We start from the raw sequence: 16431 nt of genomic DNA on the forward strand, positions 1-16431 counted from the left end.
AGAGATATCACCTATGGGAAGATTAAAAAGGAGGTGGCCAAGCACATCTCAAAAAGTTGTTGTATGTCGAGATGAGGACAGGTGAATACTGGAGACTGGTTTGTTTTTCTAGGTGTGGATGTCACTTCTCATATCAGTGAGTATTTTTCAGTGTAATGAAAGCCCCTGAGCTTCTGATGGCACATAGGAAGGTGCAATGCTGGATGACCAATGAGCAGTAGCAGGTGTGAACAGCCCCTGGGGAAGCTTGAGAGAGAAGAGGAGGTGAAGGAGGCCAGTAGTTGGAGGGAGAATACCATTAGTTAAGGGGAGAATCATTATTAGTACTTGAAATGCATTAGTGAATTTGAACAGCTTTCAATGACCATCATCAAAATTGAGCTTTGAGAATAAATAGACTGCAAAAGAACCAATGTTCATTAAATCATTTTTTCTGTGCTATTTCTTAATTGGTAATTGGTTTTAGGCCATGACATAATTGCTTGCTAATTGCTGTGCTTCCTATCTAATCATGCTTTAGTAATTCTCTTAAGAGGGCATTACTAAAAAAAAAAAAATCCAAAGAGATAACTCCATTCTTTTCCATAGATTGCCCACACTAAGTTAGGACAACTTAAAGAAAGGATTGCCTTTAGGACCTAGACCCCATTTTCATCTAAATGTGTATTCTGTGAGAAGGCTGATACTCAAGGGAAAGGGAATTTACAAGTACCACATCTCCCACTTTGTTCTCCTATTATTATCATAAGCAACTGCCTTTTAAATATATTACACTTAAGACAAAAAGGATGGGATGTGGGCTGCCTTGGGAATTGCTTGGCATGCCCTTCAAGTTAACGTTTGAAGGAGATTAATTATAGTGGTGTCTGTAAAGCTTTAAAAGTTCAAGTGAAATGGACTTAAAACGCTTTTCAAAGGGAATATATTTTACACACCTGTCACTTGTGAGAAATCTGATTTGAGTTAAAATTACAGAGGTTGTAAAGCTAATCATTAGAACATTGACATGCCCCACCCTAGTCTGTCAAATAAGGGATTTTCCAATATCCATTGAATAGCCATGTCTTAAATATTCCATAACCAATTCTTCATGGGTTCTGTGGTTTCATAGACTTGATGGAATTCTGTGTTTGGAAAGAACTTTTAGAGCTCACCAAGATGTGAAGAGGACACAGCCCAGTCTTGAGTAAGTGAGAGGGTACAGAATGCCCAAGGGCTTTTGGGTATTCGAGCATCCACTACAGGAGATGCCAGCAAACTACAGCTCATGGGTGAAGTTTATTGGCTCCCAATCACATCCATTCACTGACATATTTTCTATGACCACAGACTGGAGGATTGATTTATGACAGATACTGTGTGCCAGAAAACCCTAGATTCACCATCTGAACCTTAAAGTGACAAACTCAGGATATGGCACTGACTGCAAATCCTGGATGAGCGTTAGAATGATGTTTTTGAAAAGTACATACTGCTGGGATATTCCCCCCTCCTTGTCACATCACCTTTCAGAGTAGGACCTAGAAATCACCATGCATGGAAAAGAACATTTTCATACAGTCAGATGAGGAATCCCTGCATGATGTTTTGCTTTGATAGTACTTAGCCTTAGAAACACATTTTGTGTTGGAAAAAACCTTTTTATATGGGCTATGAGATTGGAGATTTCTGCAGAGAAGTGTCTCCTAAACTCTCATTAGTAGCAGAATCTAGTGTAGTGCTTATTGAAATTCAAATTGCTGGATACCTTTTTCAGAGGTTCTGACTGACAGGCCTGAAGTGAGACACAAAGGGCCTTTTCAACAACTGTTTTATGGTCCTGATACTGTGGCTCTGAGCAACTCATTTTGCTTAGCAGTGACCTAGACCAAAAGGGCTTGCATGTATAAAATGCAGAAGTCAGTTCCTGTGGCTCCTGGCATGGGTAGCGGCATGGGTATGGACTTATGAACCACGTGGAAAAATGGCTGCAGACCACACTCTAAAGACTACTGTTTCTTTGCTGGCGATCACTGTTCCCCTATTCTCTATCACCCCTATGAGACTGGACATCAAGCAATCTTTGCTCTGCTTATCCACAACTCCAAAAGGAGTTGGCTTTTTATGTTTTAAAATTCTCTGTAGGGGATCTTAACTGTTTCCCTTTCTGGGGCCCTCCATGTGTGTCCCTCTTAGGGTCCTCCTTTTTAACCTAGCTTCTCTGATTGGTATGTAAAATGAAAAACAAAAAACAAAAAACAAAAAAACCCCACAAATAAATAAATAAAATTCCCTGTAGGGGATTTTTCAGTGCTGTAAAGTACCTGTATTTTGAATGGAGGTGGGTGGATAGTGGGTATGACAGTATCAGGTGTCAAACGAAAATGAATGGCATAGCATAAAACAATGGAAGAAACACGTAGAAGTCAAGGAAATGTTTGTGCAGGTCATGAATGTGAAAACGTAAAGTGGTGAAAGGCAACAAAGCCTGGCAAAGACCAATTTTGGTGCCACAAAAGGATTTTATTTTGAACCAGGAAGCAACAGAAAACAAGAAGAGATTCAGGCTCGAGGGGCTTGGCAGTTAACTCAAGTACCAGGATTGAATTTGTGCTGGTACCAACAGGCATAGAGAAAACCTCATTTCTACACTAAGATCAACGAATCACAGCACTTATTTCAGTAATTTGCATTCATACAGTCTTGGATTGCTTTAGAATTCAGATTTTGTAAATAAGTTTTGATGATGAAGGTGCCACTTCTGTAATGGTATTGACTGTTGTGCCTTTTTGTTTGTTTGTCCCTGGAAAAAAGGCAAACATTCAAGAGTAGCTGAACTAGGACACAGCTGACATCTTGAGCTAGATATCATTTTCTGGCAAGGAGATTCACTGTGCACTGTAGGATGTTTAATACTATCCTTGACTCCTACTCACCAGATGCCAGGAACAACATGTCTCCAACTTGTGACTACCAAAATTGACTCCAGATATGGGCAAATGTCTTCTTGGGTAGCAAAATCAAGACCTGGATGAGAAGTACTATTTTCAAAACATTTCTCTTGCTAGTGTCATTGTCTCTGCTTGCCATTGATGTTTTACCAAGAGAGACCAGATGTCAGCTTTCCAATACCAGATGCACTGAACAGGCAGGCACATGTCTCTGCAGCATTTGTATGTACTCCTGGAGCTGAGATTGAAACCATCTTGAGTTGGAGGGCACTGGCTCATTCCTCAGGAAGTTCAAGGTCCATTTATCGGTACCATAATAAAAAGTCTGTCCGTGTTCAGGTGGCTTTACCCCCCACCCCAGAAACCATTGTCTATACAGTCACTTTCTGAAGTCACTTTCTTTTAAAGCTGGAGAGAAAATCTTCACCCTGCATATAACCTCATCCAATCCACCATCTAGATTTGTACTTCAACAATATGAATCTAAAGCAAGTTTCACCGAGCAATGTTCAACATTGGATCCATGTTCTCTTTATCCATTAGGAAGAGCAGTACCATGTTTTCGAGTCCTGTTCCAAGGATTGGCTACATAACACACAGGGTCAAGGGCAGAGAGAAAATTCTGGCCTTGTGTTCAAAAAGCACTAAGAGTTTCATCTTGGTGAAGAGAGAACATGATACCAGGCTTACGCCCTTCTGCATTCAGGGTGCTTGGCAACTGAGTCATTCACATACACATGGTGCCAAGCCTTTATAGCCTTTGTTGGCATCTCATCAGTTTCATTGTACTAATTTAATTGGCACTGCCATCTCTTTTGCCCCTCTATGGAAATGCTTCCTGTGAGTGGCCCCAGTCCGCTTAAAGGAAATGCAGATTTATACTGCAGCAAAATGTTTACATCATGTATTATTTAGACTTAAAAAAACCACACGGAAATCTTTTCTATATCATTATAGCAATTAAACACTGTGGCCTTTCACCATATACATATTTTCCTGTAAATATGACAACCTGGAAATAGTAACTGCTACATCCACAATGTTTTTAAGTTAGCCAAGAGTAAGACTTCCACAACAAAATTATAACATAATCTGTCTTGTCCTTACAAAAATAGTCAAAACACACCCTAAACTGCTTGCAGTGAAAATCTGAATAGTTAACATCTTTATACTGAAAAACATATTCAAGGAAATAGTGTCCTGCTAGGAAATGCTTTATGTTGACATTGTAAGGCAAACTGTAGCATTTATTGTTACCTGGAGACTATGAGTTTTTAAAAACTCAGAAATTGAGTTTTAGACCCTTTTGTTTAGAACCTGTAAGTGTACAAAGTGCATTAAAATACCTATTATCCAGTTACCCAAAATGTACATAAAAATGACTGAGACAACTTTTCAGTTTATTCAGGGAAGGCAAATACATATTTTTATATTGTCAAAAAGTCCTAAGAAGTTCCTAGAGAAAGATGAATGTTTTTCCACTGAGGTGTCCATTTTTAAGATGTGAAATTGTCTTAAACTGCTATCAAAATATTCATCTGGGTATAAATAATATAGTAAATATATAAAATCTATCCATTAAGAAAAAGGACAGCATCTGCCAGGGAAGAGACAAAAATACACAGGAAGCTGGCTTTGTCTTCCATGAAGTCCAGATTGGCAAGTACATCAATTGTGACCACAACGTGATGCTTAAATGGAGAGTGTATTGAGTAATTTCTGGGAAATGGTTGATTTGATTAAAAATAAAATCACCAAAACCAGTTCTTTAATCCACCAATCAATGTCTGGCTGACATGGTGGCCCAGATAAATATTTTAGCAATTGAAACCCTTTATACAGGTGAACCCATGCCAATGTCCCATGCCAAAGACCACCTGAGGAAGTCTTAATCCAGGGACCATTACAGTGTATCAGATCAGCATAAAAAGAATTCTATCTGAAATTTGATTAGCAGGTTCTATTAGCAGATTCCCCTATAGGAACAGTAAATTTGATTTTTTTTTCTTACTCTATGACAAACTATACTAGGATATAAGAGGATGTCTACAACTTTCAAAGTGTGCTTACTAAAAGACTGTAACTTTAGAGGCATGTATACTGGTGACTAGTACTTTGTATAATGTGTTATCATTACTCATAAATACAGTTTTTGGTGACTTATATTTGGACATGATAGTGTTCAAGGCTGTGTGTTGATGTCCCAGAGAGCAAACTCAATTAAAAATGGGATTGCTATTTGTGACAGGACATGTTAATTTCCATAGACCCAGAAAGGATAGAAAAATTGATTTGTGGAAGGATAAAATAGGGTACCTATTAAAAGTAGTGAAAAAATTTCACAGGCCTAAAATAACTAGTAAGAGGAAATGGGAAATAGTTCTACTTTTGATAAAAAACAAAATCAACATGAATTCTTGAATCATCTGTAAGATTCAATTATAATCTCATTCATGATGTTAGCCCAAAAGCTTCAGCCCTGGAGAAGTAGATGAATATATGACTAAAGGTTTAAGAAACTTCTTTCTTCCCTAGATCATCCTCTCAGTCTCAGCTAAGCTTGAGGTCCAAAGTTAATTCTTTCCTTCTCCCTTGTTCCTCATTCTATTTGATCCAATACAAGTTTCTGACATCACAGTTAAAATATCTCAAGTTCAACCAGAGTAAGGAAGCCTGTAATGTCTTTTACATTTTAAATAGCTGCATATTCTGTTATTCTAAGTGACAGGACCTAACGCGGCCTTAGTATGAAATAGAATGTGAGAAAGTAAATAAACACACAAATCTATGAAAGGGTTTTTGCAAGCCCATACACTGATGAAATGAAACTGACAAAGGGCTGGTAAACTTATGGGCCTCTTAATGCGCAAAACCAAGTGATTCCTAAGAGATGTAATCCAGACTTTTTTTTTTTTTTATAAATAATCTATGGATTTTCCTCTAAATACAAAAAAATCAAAGAAATTATTAAAGCCTGAACTTAATACAAAACACAATAAAAGGAAGGAAATCTCTCATCTGGAGCCCTATCTGAGCTGGTTTCTGGACAAGCTGGGGAGATTCAATCACACTCTTGAAGCCTTAGTTTCTCAATCCCCTAAACAGTGGCCTCAACCTTTGTTATTCCTCAGAACTACTATGGGGCTGGACACTCAAGGCAGCTGTTCTGTACAGTCCAAATGGTCTGGGATGGGAAGGCCCGTTATAATCGTCAAACACTTGTTCCACACAGTAAAGGTGGGGCACACAGGCTGCGAAAGCGCCACATCAAAGGTGTAGAGGTGGATGGAGTTCAAAGCATCATAAAAAGCGATGGAACCATTATCATAGTCCAACAGGATGCCTACGCGCCGGAGGTGGGGGGCTGGCTCAATGGGGATTTCCTTGCTGTTATGCCTAACCACCCAGTTATTGTTGCAGCGGCAGAGGGCCCAGGAAGCAGAATTCTTCCCAATCCATTCATGTTTGGGGGCCGATTTGTATGCAAGGCCAATGGCGTACCTGCAAGAGACAAAGCAGCAGTGATAAAAAAAAAAATTAAACCACATTGCATGTGAATAAAATTTGTTCTGTGTTCCACAGAAGCTTAAAATGTGATCATTTGTTGTCACTAATCACTTCCTTGAAGTGAGTATTTAAATCTAAATACTCATCTACTCATCTTTGTCCTTTCCGAACACATGGAGGTGGAAGGCATATTGGTCTACCTTCCTTTTTACATCTTAAATGTTACAAGAGAATCTTGACTTTCCATTTTACTGCTCTGTTTCTCTTTTGTGCATGCTTGCATATTAAATTCTCTGGACCAGTGCCGATCAACCCAGGCCTTTCTGTAGTAATTGAAGTGTTCTGCTCTGTTCAGTGTGGTCGTCATATGTCCCATATACCTACTGGGATTTGGAACTGTGGTTGGTGAGCCTGTAAAATTAACCTTAAACTTACAGACAATCCATGATTTAGGATGCCTGGATTTAAGTTTTTTTTTTTTTTTTTTTTTTTTTTTTTACCTCACTAAAGACAATGTACACTCAGCAAAATCATCCTCTGAGTTTTGATACTTTCCTTAGCTTGTAATGGTATCCTTTTGTATGACATTGGGTATCATGAGGGTAAATGATACTGTACAGTGTACTGAAGACAATAAAGGAAGTGAAATAATCAAGATGTTATTACAAGTAGGGCTTTGTGCTAAAGGAGTTAGGCTAACTTCAGGTTCATGTAAGTAGTCTGAGAACATTTTAGGCAGTCCAGGCTGAGCTATGATGTTCAGGAAGATAGGTGTCAGAAATACACTTATAACATTTTCTTTTGTCCCCATCGGATTATCAGCATATAATCTCAGCATACATATGGACGAGCCTGTATCTGTCTATATCTATCTGTCTGTCTGTCTATTTATTTTGAAAAACAGTTTCATACTGTAGCCCAGACTGGCCTTAAAATCTCACACCCTTTCTGTTTTCAGCCTTCTGAGTGATAGGACTTGAGCTACTAGCCCCACTTGTAATGAATTTTAATTTTCGTTAAGTTTATTTAAGTAACTACACATGTGGAGCAAGGCTGCCATACTGGAAAGTATGACTCCATATAGGTTTATTCTTTCAGAAGACTTTAAACTTTGTGATTGCTATCATATCTGCTGCTTGTCAAAGGCTTTGAAATGTACTTTGGCACAGGAAAAGTGATTTCCACTTATAAGGTTAAGTCCTTTGTCTTCATTCAATCTCAATGTCTCATATATAACACAGGAAGAAGTATAGTCTACATATCCCCAAATTAAAGAGTAAAAGAAAAATGTGTTTTAAATCCCAATCACAATGGCTGGCATGTGATGTTCTTTAACTATTATTTTATCATTACTACTTAATGACACACTAACAGTATGTACAGGAATCAGAATTCAAACCTAATATGATTCAAAAGGCCACAACTTCAATTGACACTTTATACCACCTTCCTCTTACCAGAAATTGTGCAACACATCACTGCCTTTCTGATTATATTTACTAGTACAATTTAAAGTTTTAAATATATCTTTGAGAGAGCTGTAGAAATGGCTTGTTAAGAATATATACTGATCTTCCAGAGGACCTGAGTCTGTCACAACCACCTGTAACTCTAGCTCTAAGGGATCCAATGCCCTCTTCTGACTTCCACAGGCGTGCACACACACACACACACACACACACACACACACACACACACACACACACCTAAAAATAAATCTTATGGATTCAATGTGGAAAGAAGAAAATAAAGAAGTAATGTTAAAGTTGGGTGGAAAGGAAAGGGATGGGAGGGTAATAAGGTAATAAGGAAAGAAAGCCCCATTTTTGTTTCAGTTTGGATCAGGTTGTGCAATTGCAACATCCTTGCACAGGATCTTGAAGTTGGAAGAGGATCAGGGACACTGTTTTCCAATGGCAGACAGTGGATATGAGGTTTACTGAAGCTTTAGAGGGCTTCAGGATGCATCTGCTTGGCAGTGGAGAGCAGGTCCTCTTGACTTCATGAACTGGAGTGATAGACTCCAGACCTATATTCCCAGCCCTGTTGGGATCCTATAAGTTTCCTACTCCCTTTATCTTTGTAGGTCCTTGACTGACTTCTGTTTATTTGTTAAGAGCCAACCAATACAATTTTGGAATATTAGCCCCCCCCTTCTGTGTGTGTGTGTGTGTGTGTGTGTGTGTGTGTGTGTGTGTGTGTGTATGTGTGTGTGCGTGCGCGCGCACATGTGTGAGCTCTCTCATGTCCATGTGTGCACATATGAGGTCAGAGTTCAATACTGGGTGTTGGCCTCTATTGCTCTCCACCTTATTATTTAAGACAGGCCCTCTCACTAAATCTAGACCTAACTAATTTGCTTAAGCTGTTTAGCCAGTGAGCTATGGGGAATCCTTTTATCTGTGTTTCTCCACCTCATACTAGGGTTACATGCATCTGCAACCAATGCCTGGTTTCTACGTGGATACTGGGGATCAGAACTCAGGTCCTTATGCCTGCGTAGCCGGCACATTACCAGCTAAACCATCTCTCTAGCCCCATGGTACACATTTTGCAATTTAAAATATATGTTATACTCTTGGCTCATCAGACACTATTTTAATTTTCCAGATAACATGGAACTTCAATTTGCATTCCCAAGTACCAATGGCTGTATTGTTTCCTTCTTGATGCTGCAGACCATTTTAAAATTAAAGAACACTAATGTTTATTTTGAATTTTAACCTCCATTGAACCCTTTGAAGTAGCTATAGCCTGGAGGGCTGATTTCATTCAGAAAAGCAGAAAGTTAAAATTAGAAGAAAAGTATAAAAATCTCATGCTGCCCACTCGACTTCTAGTTTAGTAATATTGGTATGAACCCATTATTACTGCCTTACTTAACACTATTCATTAACACCAAGTGCATGTTAACAGTGTTTGAGAGCAAGAAAATAATCAAGTGTACAGTCCATTAAGCAAAGGAAAATACCATTATATTATCATTAATCTGCAAAACTATGTACATATTTCCATTGAGCTTGAAAGGTGCAGGCAGAATATAATGTTCCTTAATGGTACACAGTGAGACATAAAGAAATTTAAAAGTACAAAAACTATGTTTCTCAGAGCAATGTTAACATGCTCCATTACATGGATCATAATGTATATGTTAATTTAAAATCAAGCATATATTTCATGAAAATATATATGCATCACTAACTGTTGTAAGTCACAGGCATTTAATTCTAGGGGGCAAACCCTCCCTTGCTGTTACCATCTAGAAAATGCAAAACTACTTTCTACATGTGATTTTTTTTTAATTGATGCAATCAGGTTTGCATATAAAGAACCAATGTGTGGCAACTAATTGTAGAATTTATTTTCATACACATGATTTAATTTTGACATCTGGAACGTGTTTTAAAGGTAATACTGATCTGTGTTTATGTAACTAAAGTGGTCTGGTGGAATTTTCCACACCATTCATCAATGGCAATGAGATCATAATGATCAGGTATCATTTATCACAAATAATTATTAATGGGGTTATAATCATTTAGACACTAGATTCTGAAATACCAGATTAGTAAAGCACATCAATTAACTAGAATCGATGACTTTTTTTGCACATGAATTCTGTTTTCCTTTGTGTATTTATCTCGTCTCAACATAGCTAAAAATTTCAAGTGCCAGTCTGGGGAGATGGTTAAATTGGTTCAGAGAACTCAAGCTTGGTTCTCAAGATTCCATGTAAAAGGCTAGCTATGACAGTGAAGCTATACTCAGGACATTTCAACAACATGGCTACCTACACAAGACCTGAAAATTTTCAACAACACTGAACATCACAGCATAGAAGGGAAAGTCTCATAAGGTCCTACCCACAAATGAAAACCTGTATGCAATCAACTTCTGAGAGAGGGAGAATCAGTCTTCCCTCATTTGTTATCTAATACTAAGTGGTCAGCCCTAGAGACATACATGCAGCAATACTGAACAGACTCAGCAGGCTGTATTCAATGTGTTTATTTATTTATATATATCTGTAACCACAAGGGTTGAAAATGGTTAAAGAAGAGGAGGCATCGTGAATTTGGGAGTTGTGGGCAGATGTGATAGGGGAGATAAGGAGGAAAGTGAGGGGAAAATGAAGTAATTGTGTTTTAATTAAATTTTAAAAAAAGAGGAGGGAAAAAACCCTAGGTATGGTGGTCTGAGCCTGTAATGCCAGCACTGGAGAAATGGAGACAGAAGGATCCCTGGTGGTCAGCCAATCTAGCCAAATCCTTAAACTCCATATTCAGTGAGAGACCTTGTCTCAGAAAATAAGATGGAGGGCAGTTGAGAAAGCAGGTGGCCTCCATATGTACACACACACACACACACACACACACACACACACACACACACACACACAAAGGTACACACATAAATTTCAAGTGCCAATGAATCTCACAGCCTTGGAAGAAGAAGGATTTATTCTCCATCCTCTGACAGAATGTTGGAACATGAGAATTGTCTAGGCAAAGAGAATCAAGAGGATAATAAAAGATGAAAAACTACCTGCTAGGCTAATGTAGATACCATTATTGTGCAAGCTTCCTTAGATCTGGGTTGACTTGTACCCAGCTATGTGCACATTGCCTTATTTGCACAGAGTCAAATGAAAATGACTTTTATATTAGAAGTGTTTTGTCATGCTTGTATTAAAACAAACATTGCTGGTATCCTCATCACTATCAGGTTATGCACTTTTGAATGCTGGTCTTAAGTTTTATTTTTTTGTTTTTTATTTTTTATTGCTTGGCAGCCTCATATACTTTTGTAATGAATTTTAGTCATTTTCACCTCTATCATCTCCCTCCCTCTCCCACTTGAATTCTTTTCTACAACTTCACTTCTTTTGTGTCAGATATCACTCATTAATGTAGTGGGTAGCCATTCCAGCTTTGACCTGGAAGTTCCAACCCCCACTGAGGCTTCAGTAATGGTCACGCCTACAAGGTGGGGCTGAGAGAGGACAATGAAGACCCAAGTTCCGGATGTGGGGGCTCTCTTGGTTCCTGGACCCTGGCCGCTGGAGGTAGACCAAGCAGAGTTCTCCAGAGAACACAGCTGGACTGTGCCACACCTTTCCCAGACCCTGCAACCTACCTATCCCTTCACTTGTAAGTTACACCACAAAATAAACCTCCCTTTTAACTATGTGGAGCGGCCTTAATAATTTCACCAATACATTAAGTACACTCTTTTATGTGTTAAAGCATAATTATAACATTTCAAAACTATATCACCCTTTAATGAGTGACGGTATATTGTGGCAGTTAAAGCAGAGATCAAAAAAGTACAACCCAGGGGTCAACTCTGGCACCTTGCCTATTCTCACAAATGAAGTTCAATTGGCACTCAGCCATACCCATTTGTATATGCATTGTCTGCGGCTGCTTTCCCACAAGAACAGCCCCAGGCTGTGAGTACTTGGGACAAAAATTTCCTGGCCTGTGAAATCAAGACATTAACTCTCTTGTCCTTTTTTATGAGCTCCTAGTTAAAAGTTAGACCCCTGACCAGAGAATTTGTAACTACCAACTGTGAATTTTATGACTTTGGGCTCATGCCTTAGTCACTTCATCTGTAAAATGAGAATGACATCACCTACTTTTTTTTTCTTTTGGCCTTGAAATATATATATGACCTTGAACTCTAGTTCTTCCTGCCTCTGCTTTGTGAATACTGGGATTATAGGCCTATACCACCATGTTAGATTTCTACAGTGCTGGGAACAGAGACACAGAATAGACCTAGACCCAACCAGTAGCTTAAAGTATAAACTCAGTTGGAATTAATCCTTATCAGCTAGCCCACAAATATATGTGTTTAATAGCATTAGTAAATGGTTGCTGTTGAAGACACACTGATGTCTGGGGATGTTTGTTGTGTAGCATTATTATGGGGGTAGGTTTGGTTCTTCAGAATAGATGCTGGTTATAAACTTATAACCTTGACAAAATACAAAATAACTTATTGATATCCGTGACAAAGTTTAGAACAGCTTGTGCCTTTTTACAGTTGGAGGAAAATAGATAGAAGCTACCTACCATGTGCTTCCGCTTATGACCACTTCCCAGTAATGCCGGCCACTATCAATGAACACGTTTCCAGCTACTCCGTAGCTCCCTTGGCTAGTGAAGCGTTCTGGTGTGTGACTCTTTTTGGATGATGATTCATCTCGTTCTACAGTCAGGTTGTCATGGGACACCTTCAGTTTGCGATGTGCAGATTTGGGATCCAGTTTAAATGGCTGACCTAGAAACAAGTTCACAAAAGGAAAGGAAGTGAAAAAGTACTGTTTTTTGGAATGTAACAAATGGTATATCTTCATAGATTTAAAAGTCTGAAACAAGGGATGAAGAGATAGCATAGCGGTTAAGAGCATTCACTGCTCATCCAGAGGGTTCATCCCAGCACACACATGGCAGTTCACAACTATCTGTAACTCTAGTTCCAGTGGATCTGATGCCATTTTCTGACTTCTTTGGGCATAAGTTCACAGGCACACATGCAGACAAAATACCCATACACATGAAATACAAACAAAGATTTCAAGTCTGAATGTAGACTGTTCTAAACTCTCAAACACATCATTCTGAGCTTGGCAAAAGTAAAAGTATGACTCTTTAGGGACTATACATTTAAAATTTTTTTCAGCAAGGGCAAATGACAGTAATGCTTAAGTTTTCTATTTCTGGATTTATTAATACTTATAACAAATACAATTCTCTTTTATCATTCACACTTGTGTTTTGAAAAGTTCAACATTAAAAATCCTGGCACAGTCATCTATGGGCACTTTGATGTAGCGGTTCCTTCTTTGTCAATTCAGTATTGGGTGTGAGTCCTGGCTATTGCTTGACACCACATAGGGTACAGGACTTTTAAAGACAGGCAACATATTCCAGTTTTGTAGTAATAACATGCTGTCCACCTTGAGAGTCACTGCTGCAGTTGGGAGAGGCCGTGTATACAGGTCCCAGGGAAAGACAGGAAAAAAAGCCTGGTAAATATGACTAAAAGCAATGCATGTTTGGGCTGCAGACCCCATGGAGTACTGTGTATTCACTTAAATATGGGTGGTTCTGCTTGGATCTAAACACAACACCAGAACTTCAAAAATTTTTGCCTTTAGGTCAGTGACCAGCACACTTTCTGCAAAGGGTAAGAAAATAAATATTTTTAGTTATGTAGGCCATATGGTTTCTTTTGTGACTCTGTCTTTGTAGTCATCACAAATTGATAAATGAATGGGTATATGTAAATAAAACTTTATTTATAAATGTAGGTAGTCAGATTTTGCCCTTGAACTATAGTTTTTGATCCTTGTTTTATATTTCTGTAGATATCAAAAGGAAGCCAGTTGACATGCCAGTGGGGACTCTAAATAAAGCCTAGGGCTTAGACAACAGAAATGTACCAATGTTAACTTCTTAAGTTGTGACAAATGTGCCAAAGTTATACAAGATGTTAACACTAGGGGAAGCTGAGTAAAGGTTATACAGGACTTTCTGTAATGGGAATCTACAATCATCACAAAAGAAAATGGTTTTGTTTAAGAAAATATGAAAAGGCGAGTCTTACAGCCACATGGACACCATGTGGCAGAACCTCAGCTTTCTCATGCTTAATCCAGTACTCTACTTCCACCCTTTGCTTGTCCTTAGATCATGCTCTGGGAAACAAGGATATGGTTAAACGGGAGTCCCTCTAGAAAACTCATTGTTTCTGTTGACTGGCAACCCCACGACATGGTGCCATATTGACATAGCATAGTATTTCTAGATCAAAAAGATGTAAAGAAGAAAAGAGGTTAAACGAAAACACATGTAGACAGAGACAGCGACAGTAAAATGACAGATCATGAAACACAAGGACAGGCTGCACCATTCTTTGTGTTGGGAGCTGTCTTCTATACCATAGCTGTTTAATATGCCTGTCTCCCATTCATTTGATGCCAGCAGCACCCTCCTCAGTTGTGATAATCCAGGAAAACGTCTCCAGATTTTATTAAATGTTACATGGGCTTGGGCTGTGGGAGAAAGACATAATTGCCCCCAATTTAGAATTACAGACCCAGACAGATATTTGGAATAAAACAAAGAATTTCTGAAGAAACAGTTATGAACTTGTTTTCTGCTGTGGAAACAATCCTATCGAGCCCTGTTCTGTATTGGGCTTTGTAAGCACCTATTCTATTTCTCACAAGAACTTCTCCAGGATTATTTTCTCAAGAAATGAGAGCAACTGTATGCAAAGAAGTTAATGGCCACATGGTGTAGAAGACACTTTGGAACCCAGAGGTACTCCACACTGGCTCTTTATTTTCTTTTCTGAGCCTGTCAGTGATGCCTAAGACAGAAAAGGAAAAAGAAGGCAGGGAGGAATAGAGTTAGCCAAGAGATGAACAAATGTGAGATGACAGCTCATTTGAGTTCACAGCACTTACTGTTTGTCTTCAGCTTCCCAGGCTCACTACTGCGGTTGCCTGCCTGGTTGATGGCCTTGACCATGAAGATATACTTGGTGCCACTTTGTAGGCCATGCACAGTGTAGTGGTTCTGCTTGATGTTGGGCACAATCATCCAGCTATCAGCTGAGTTACACAGACCTGCAAAACCAACAAAACAGAGGTAATTACAGGCAATGTTTGCAGAATTTTAGGTTATTTGAACTGTAAACATTGAAGAACAGAGAGCTTTTCTCACTTTTTATATGGGATAACCAATAAAAACTGCATGCTATCTCTATCGAGAACTTGCTTTATATTATATGTTCCCTTTGAGTGTTCCATCTGGACAAGCCACTGAAGATGCTTATATTGCAAACTCTGGTCTGTGTGAACAGGTGCAGCAAAGGTGTTTTTGTCTGGGATCTCATGCATTGAACATGCACATGATGTGTTATTAAGGGCTATGGGGCAGAAACAAAAGTAACCACTGATTGATCCCACCCTATCTTACTCCCTGCCCCACCAATGACACTGGTCATTCCAGCTTGGTTCTCATGAATTAGGAAACTCACGGATTGTGAGGGTTTCTGATGCCTTCACCAGCACTGACAGTTGATTGCATTTTGCCTCTGATACTTTTCCTGCACATATCCAAGCCAAAGTAGCTTTGCAGCTGCTCTCTCTGAAAAGGAGAGATATACTGCCTTGCCATGTGGCTTTGGGTTTGGTCATATGACTTGTTAACGTGAGTACAAATGACAATGTGCTTGTTGCAAGAGTAGGCTCGAGATTTTCTGTTGGTCCCCTGCTTTTCTGCCATTGCCATGGGGGGGCAACATTTGGGAGGGAGAGTCTGCTTATTTCAACAAATGAGACAAGAAAGGCAGCTATTTTGACTAATGTCAACTTGACACAAGCTAGAGTCAATGGGAGGAGGGAATTTTAACTGAGAAAATTCCCCACTAATTGTCCTGTGGAGAAATCTATGGGGAAATTTTCTTGACTGGTGATTGAAGTGCGAGAGGCCAGTCCACTGTGGATAGTGATGTCCTGGGGCTGGTGGTCCTTGGGTGCTGTAAGAAAGCAGGATGAGCAAGCTGGTAGAGTGGTACTTCATGACTTCTGCATCAGCTCCTGTCTCCTGGTTCCTGCCTTGCTTGAGTTCCTGACCTGACTTCCCTCAATGAACAGTAATGTGGAAGCGTAAGTGAAATTGACCTTTTCCTCCCCCAAGCTGCATTTTGTCATGGTGTTTCATCATAGCAGTAGTCCATCTAAGACAACAGCCTTATCCTCAGGTCAGTGCAGCAGGAAACCCCCCACAGATCAGCCAACTCCATCCAACTTAATGGAAGCAATTTAAAAGTGATCACCAAGGTAGTCAGTCTATGATCCTGTATTAGTGTAGATGGAGAGAAACCTGAGGCACCCGTAGCACTTTAGGGGCAGCTTGGCACCCAGTGTGGACCTTGAGAAAGTGTCCATAGCATTTTTAACCAGCTACATCCC

At 39.2% G+C, this 16431-nt stretch overlaps 1 protein-coding gene across 4 annotated transcripts in view; it reads right to left on the minus strand.

Moving 5' to 3' along the window:
* Positions 1–5898: 5898 nt before the first annotated feature.
* Mid1 (midline 1) overlaps positions 5899–16431 on the minus strand; it is a 204340-nt gene continuing 193807 nt past the window's right edge. For all 4 annotated transcript variants that reach the window (XM_036173850.1, XM_036173851.1, XM_036173853.1 and 1 more), the window contains 3 exons: positions 14920–15081; positions 12518–12725; positions 5899–6431 (listed from right to left, as the gene is read on the minus strand). In XM_036173850.1, coding sequence (XP_036029743.1) covers positions 6083–6431; positions 12518–12725; positions 14920–15081 — 719 coding nt within the window. In that variant the 3' untranslated portion in view covers positions 5899–6082. The remainder of the gene's footprint in view (positions 6432–12517; positions 12726–14919; positions 15082–16431) is intronic.

This window comes from Onychomys torridus, chromosome X (genome assembly GCF_903995425.1).
Source record: "Onychomys torridus chromosome X, mOncTor1.1, whole genome shotgun sequence".
Classification (NCBI taxonomy): domain Eukaryota; kingdom Metazoa; phylum Chordata; class Mammalia; order Rodentia; family Cricetidae; genus Onychomys; species Onychomys torridus.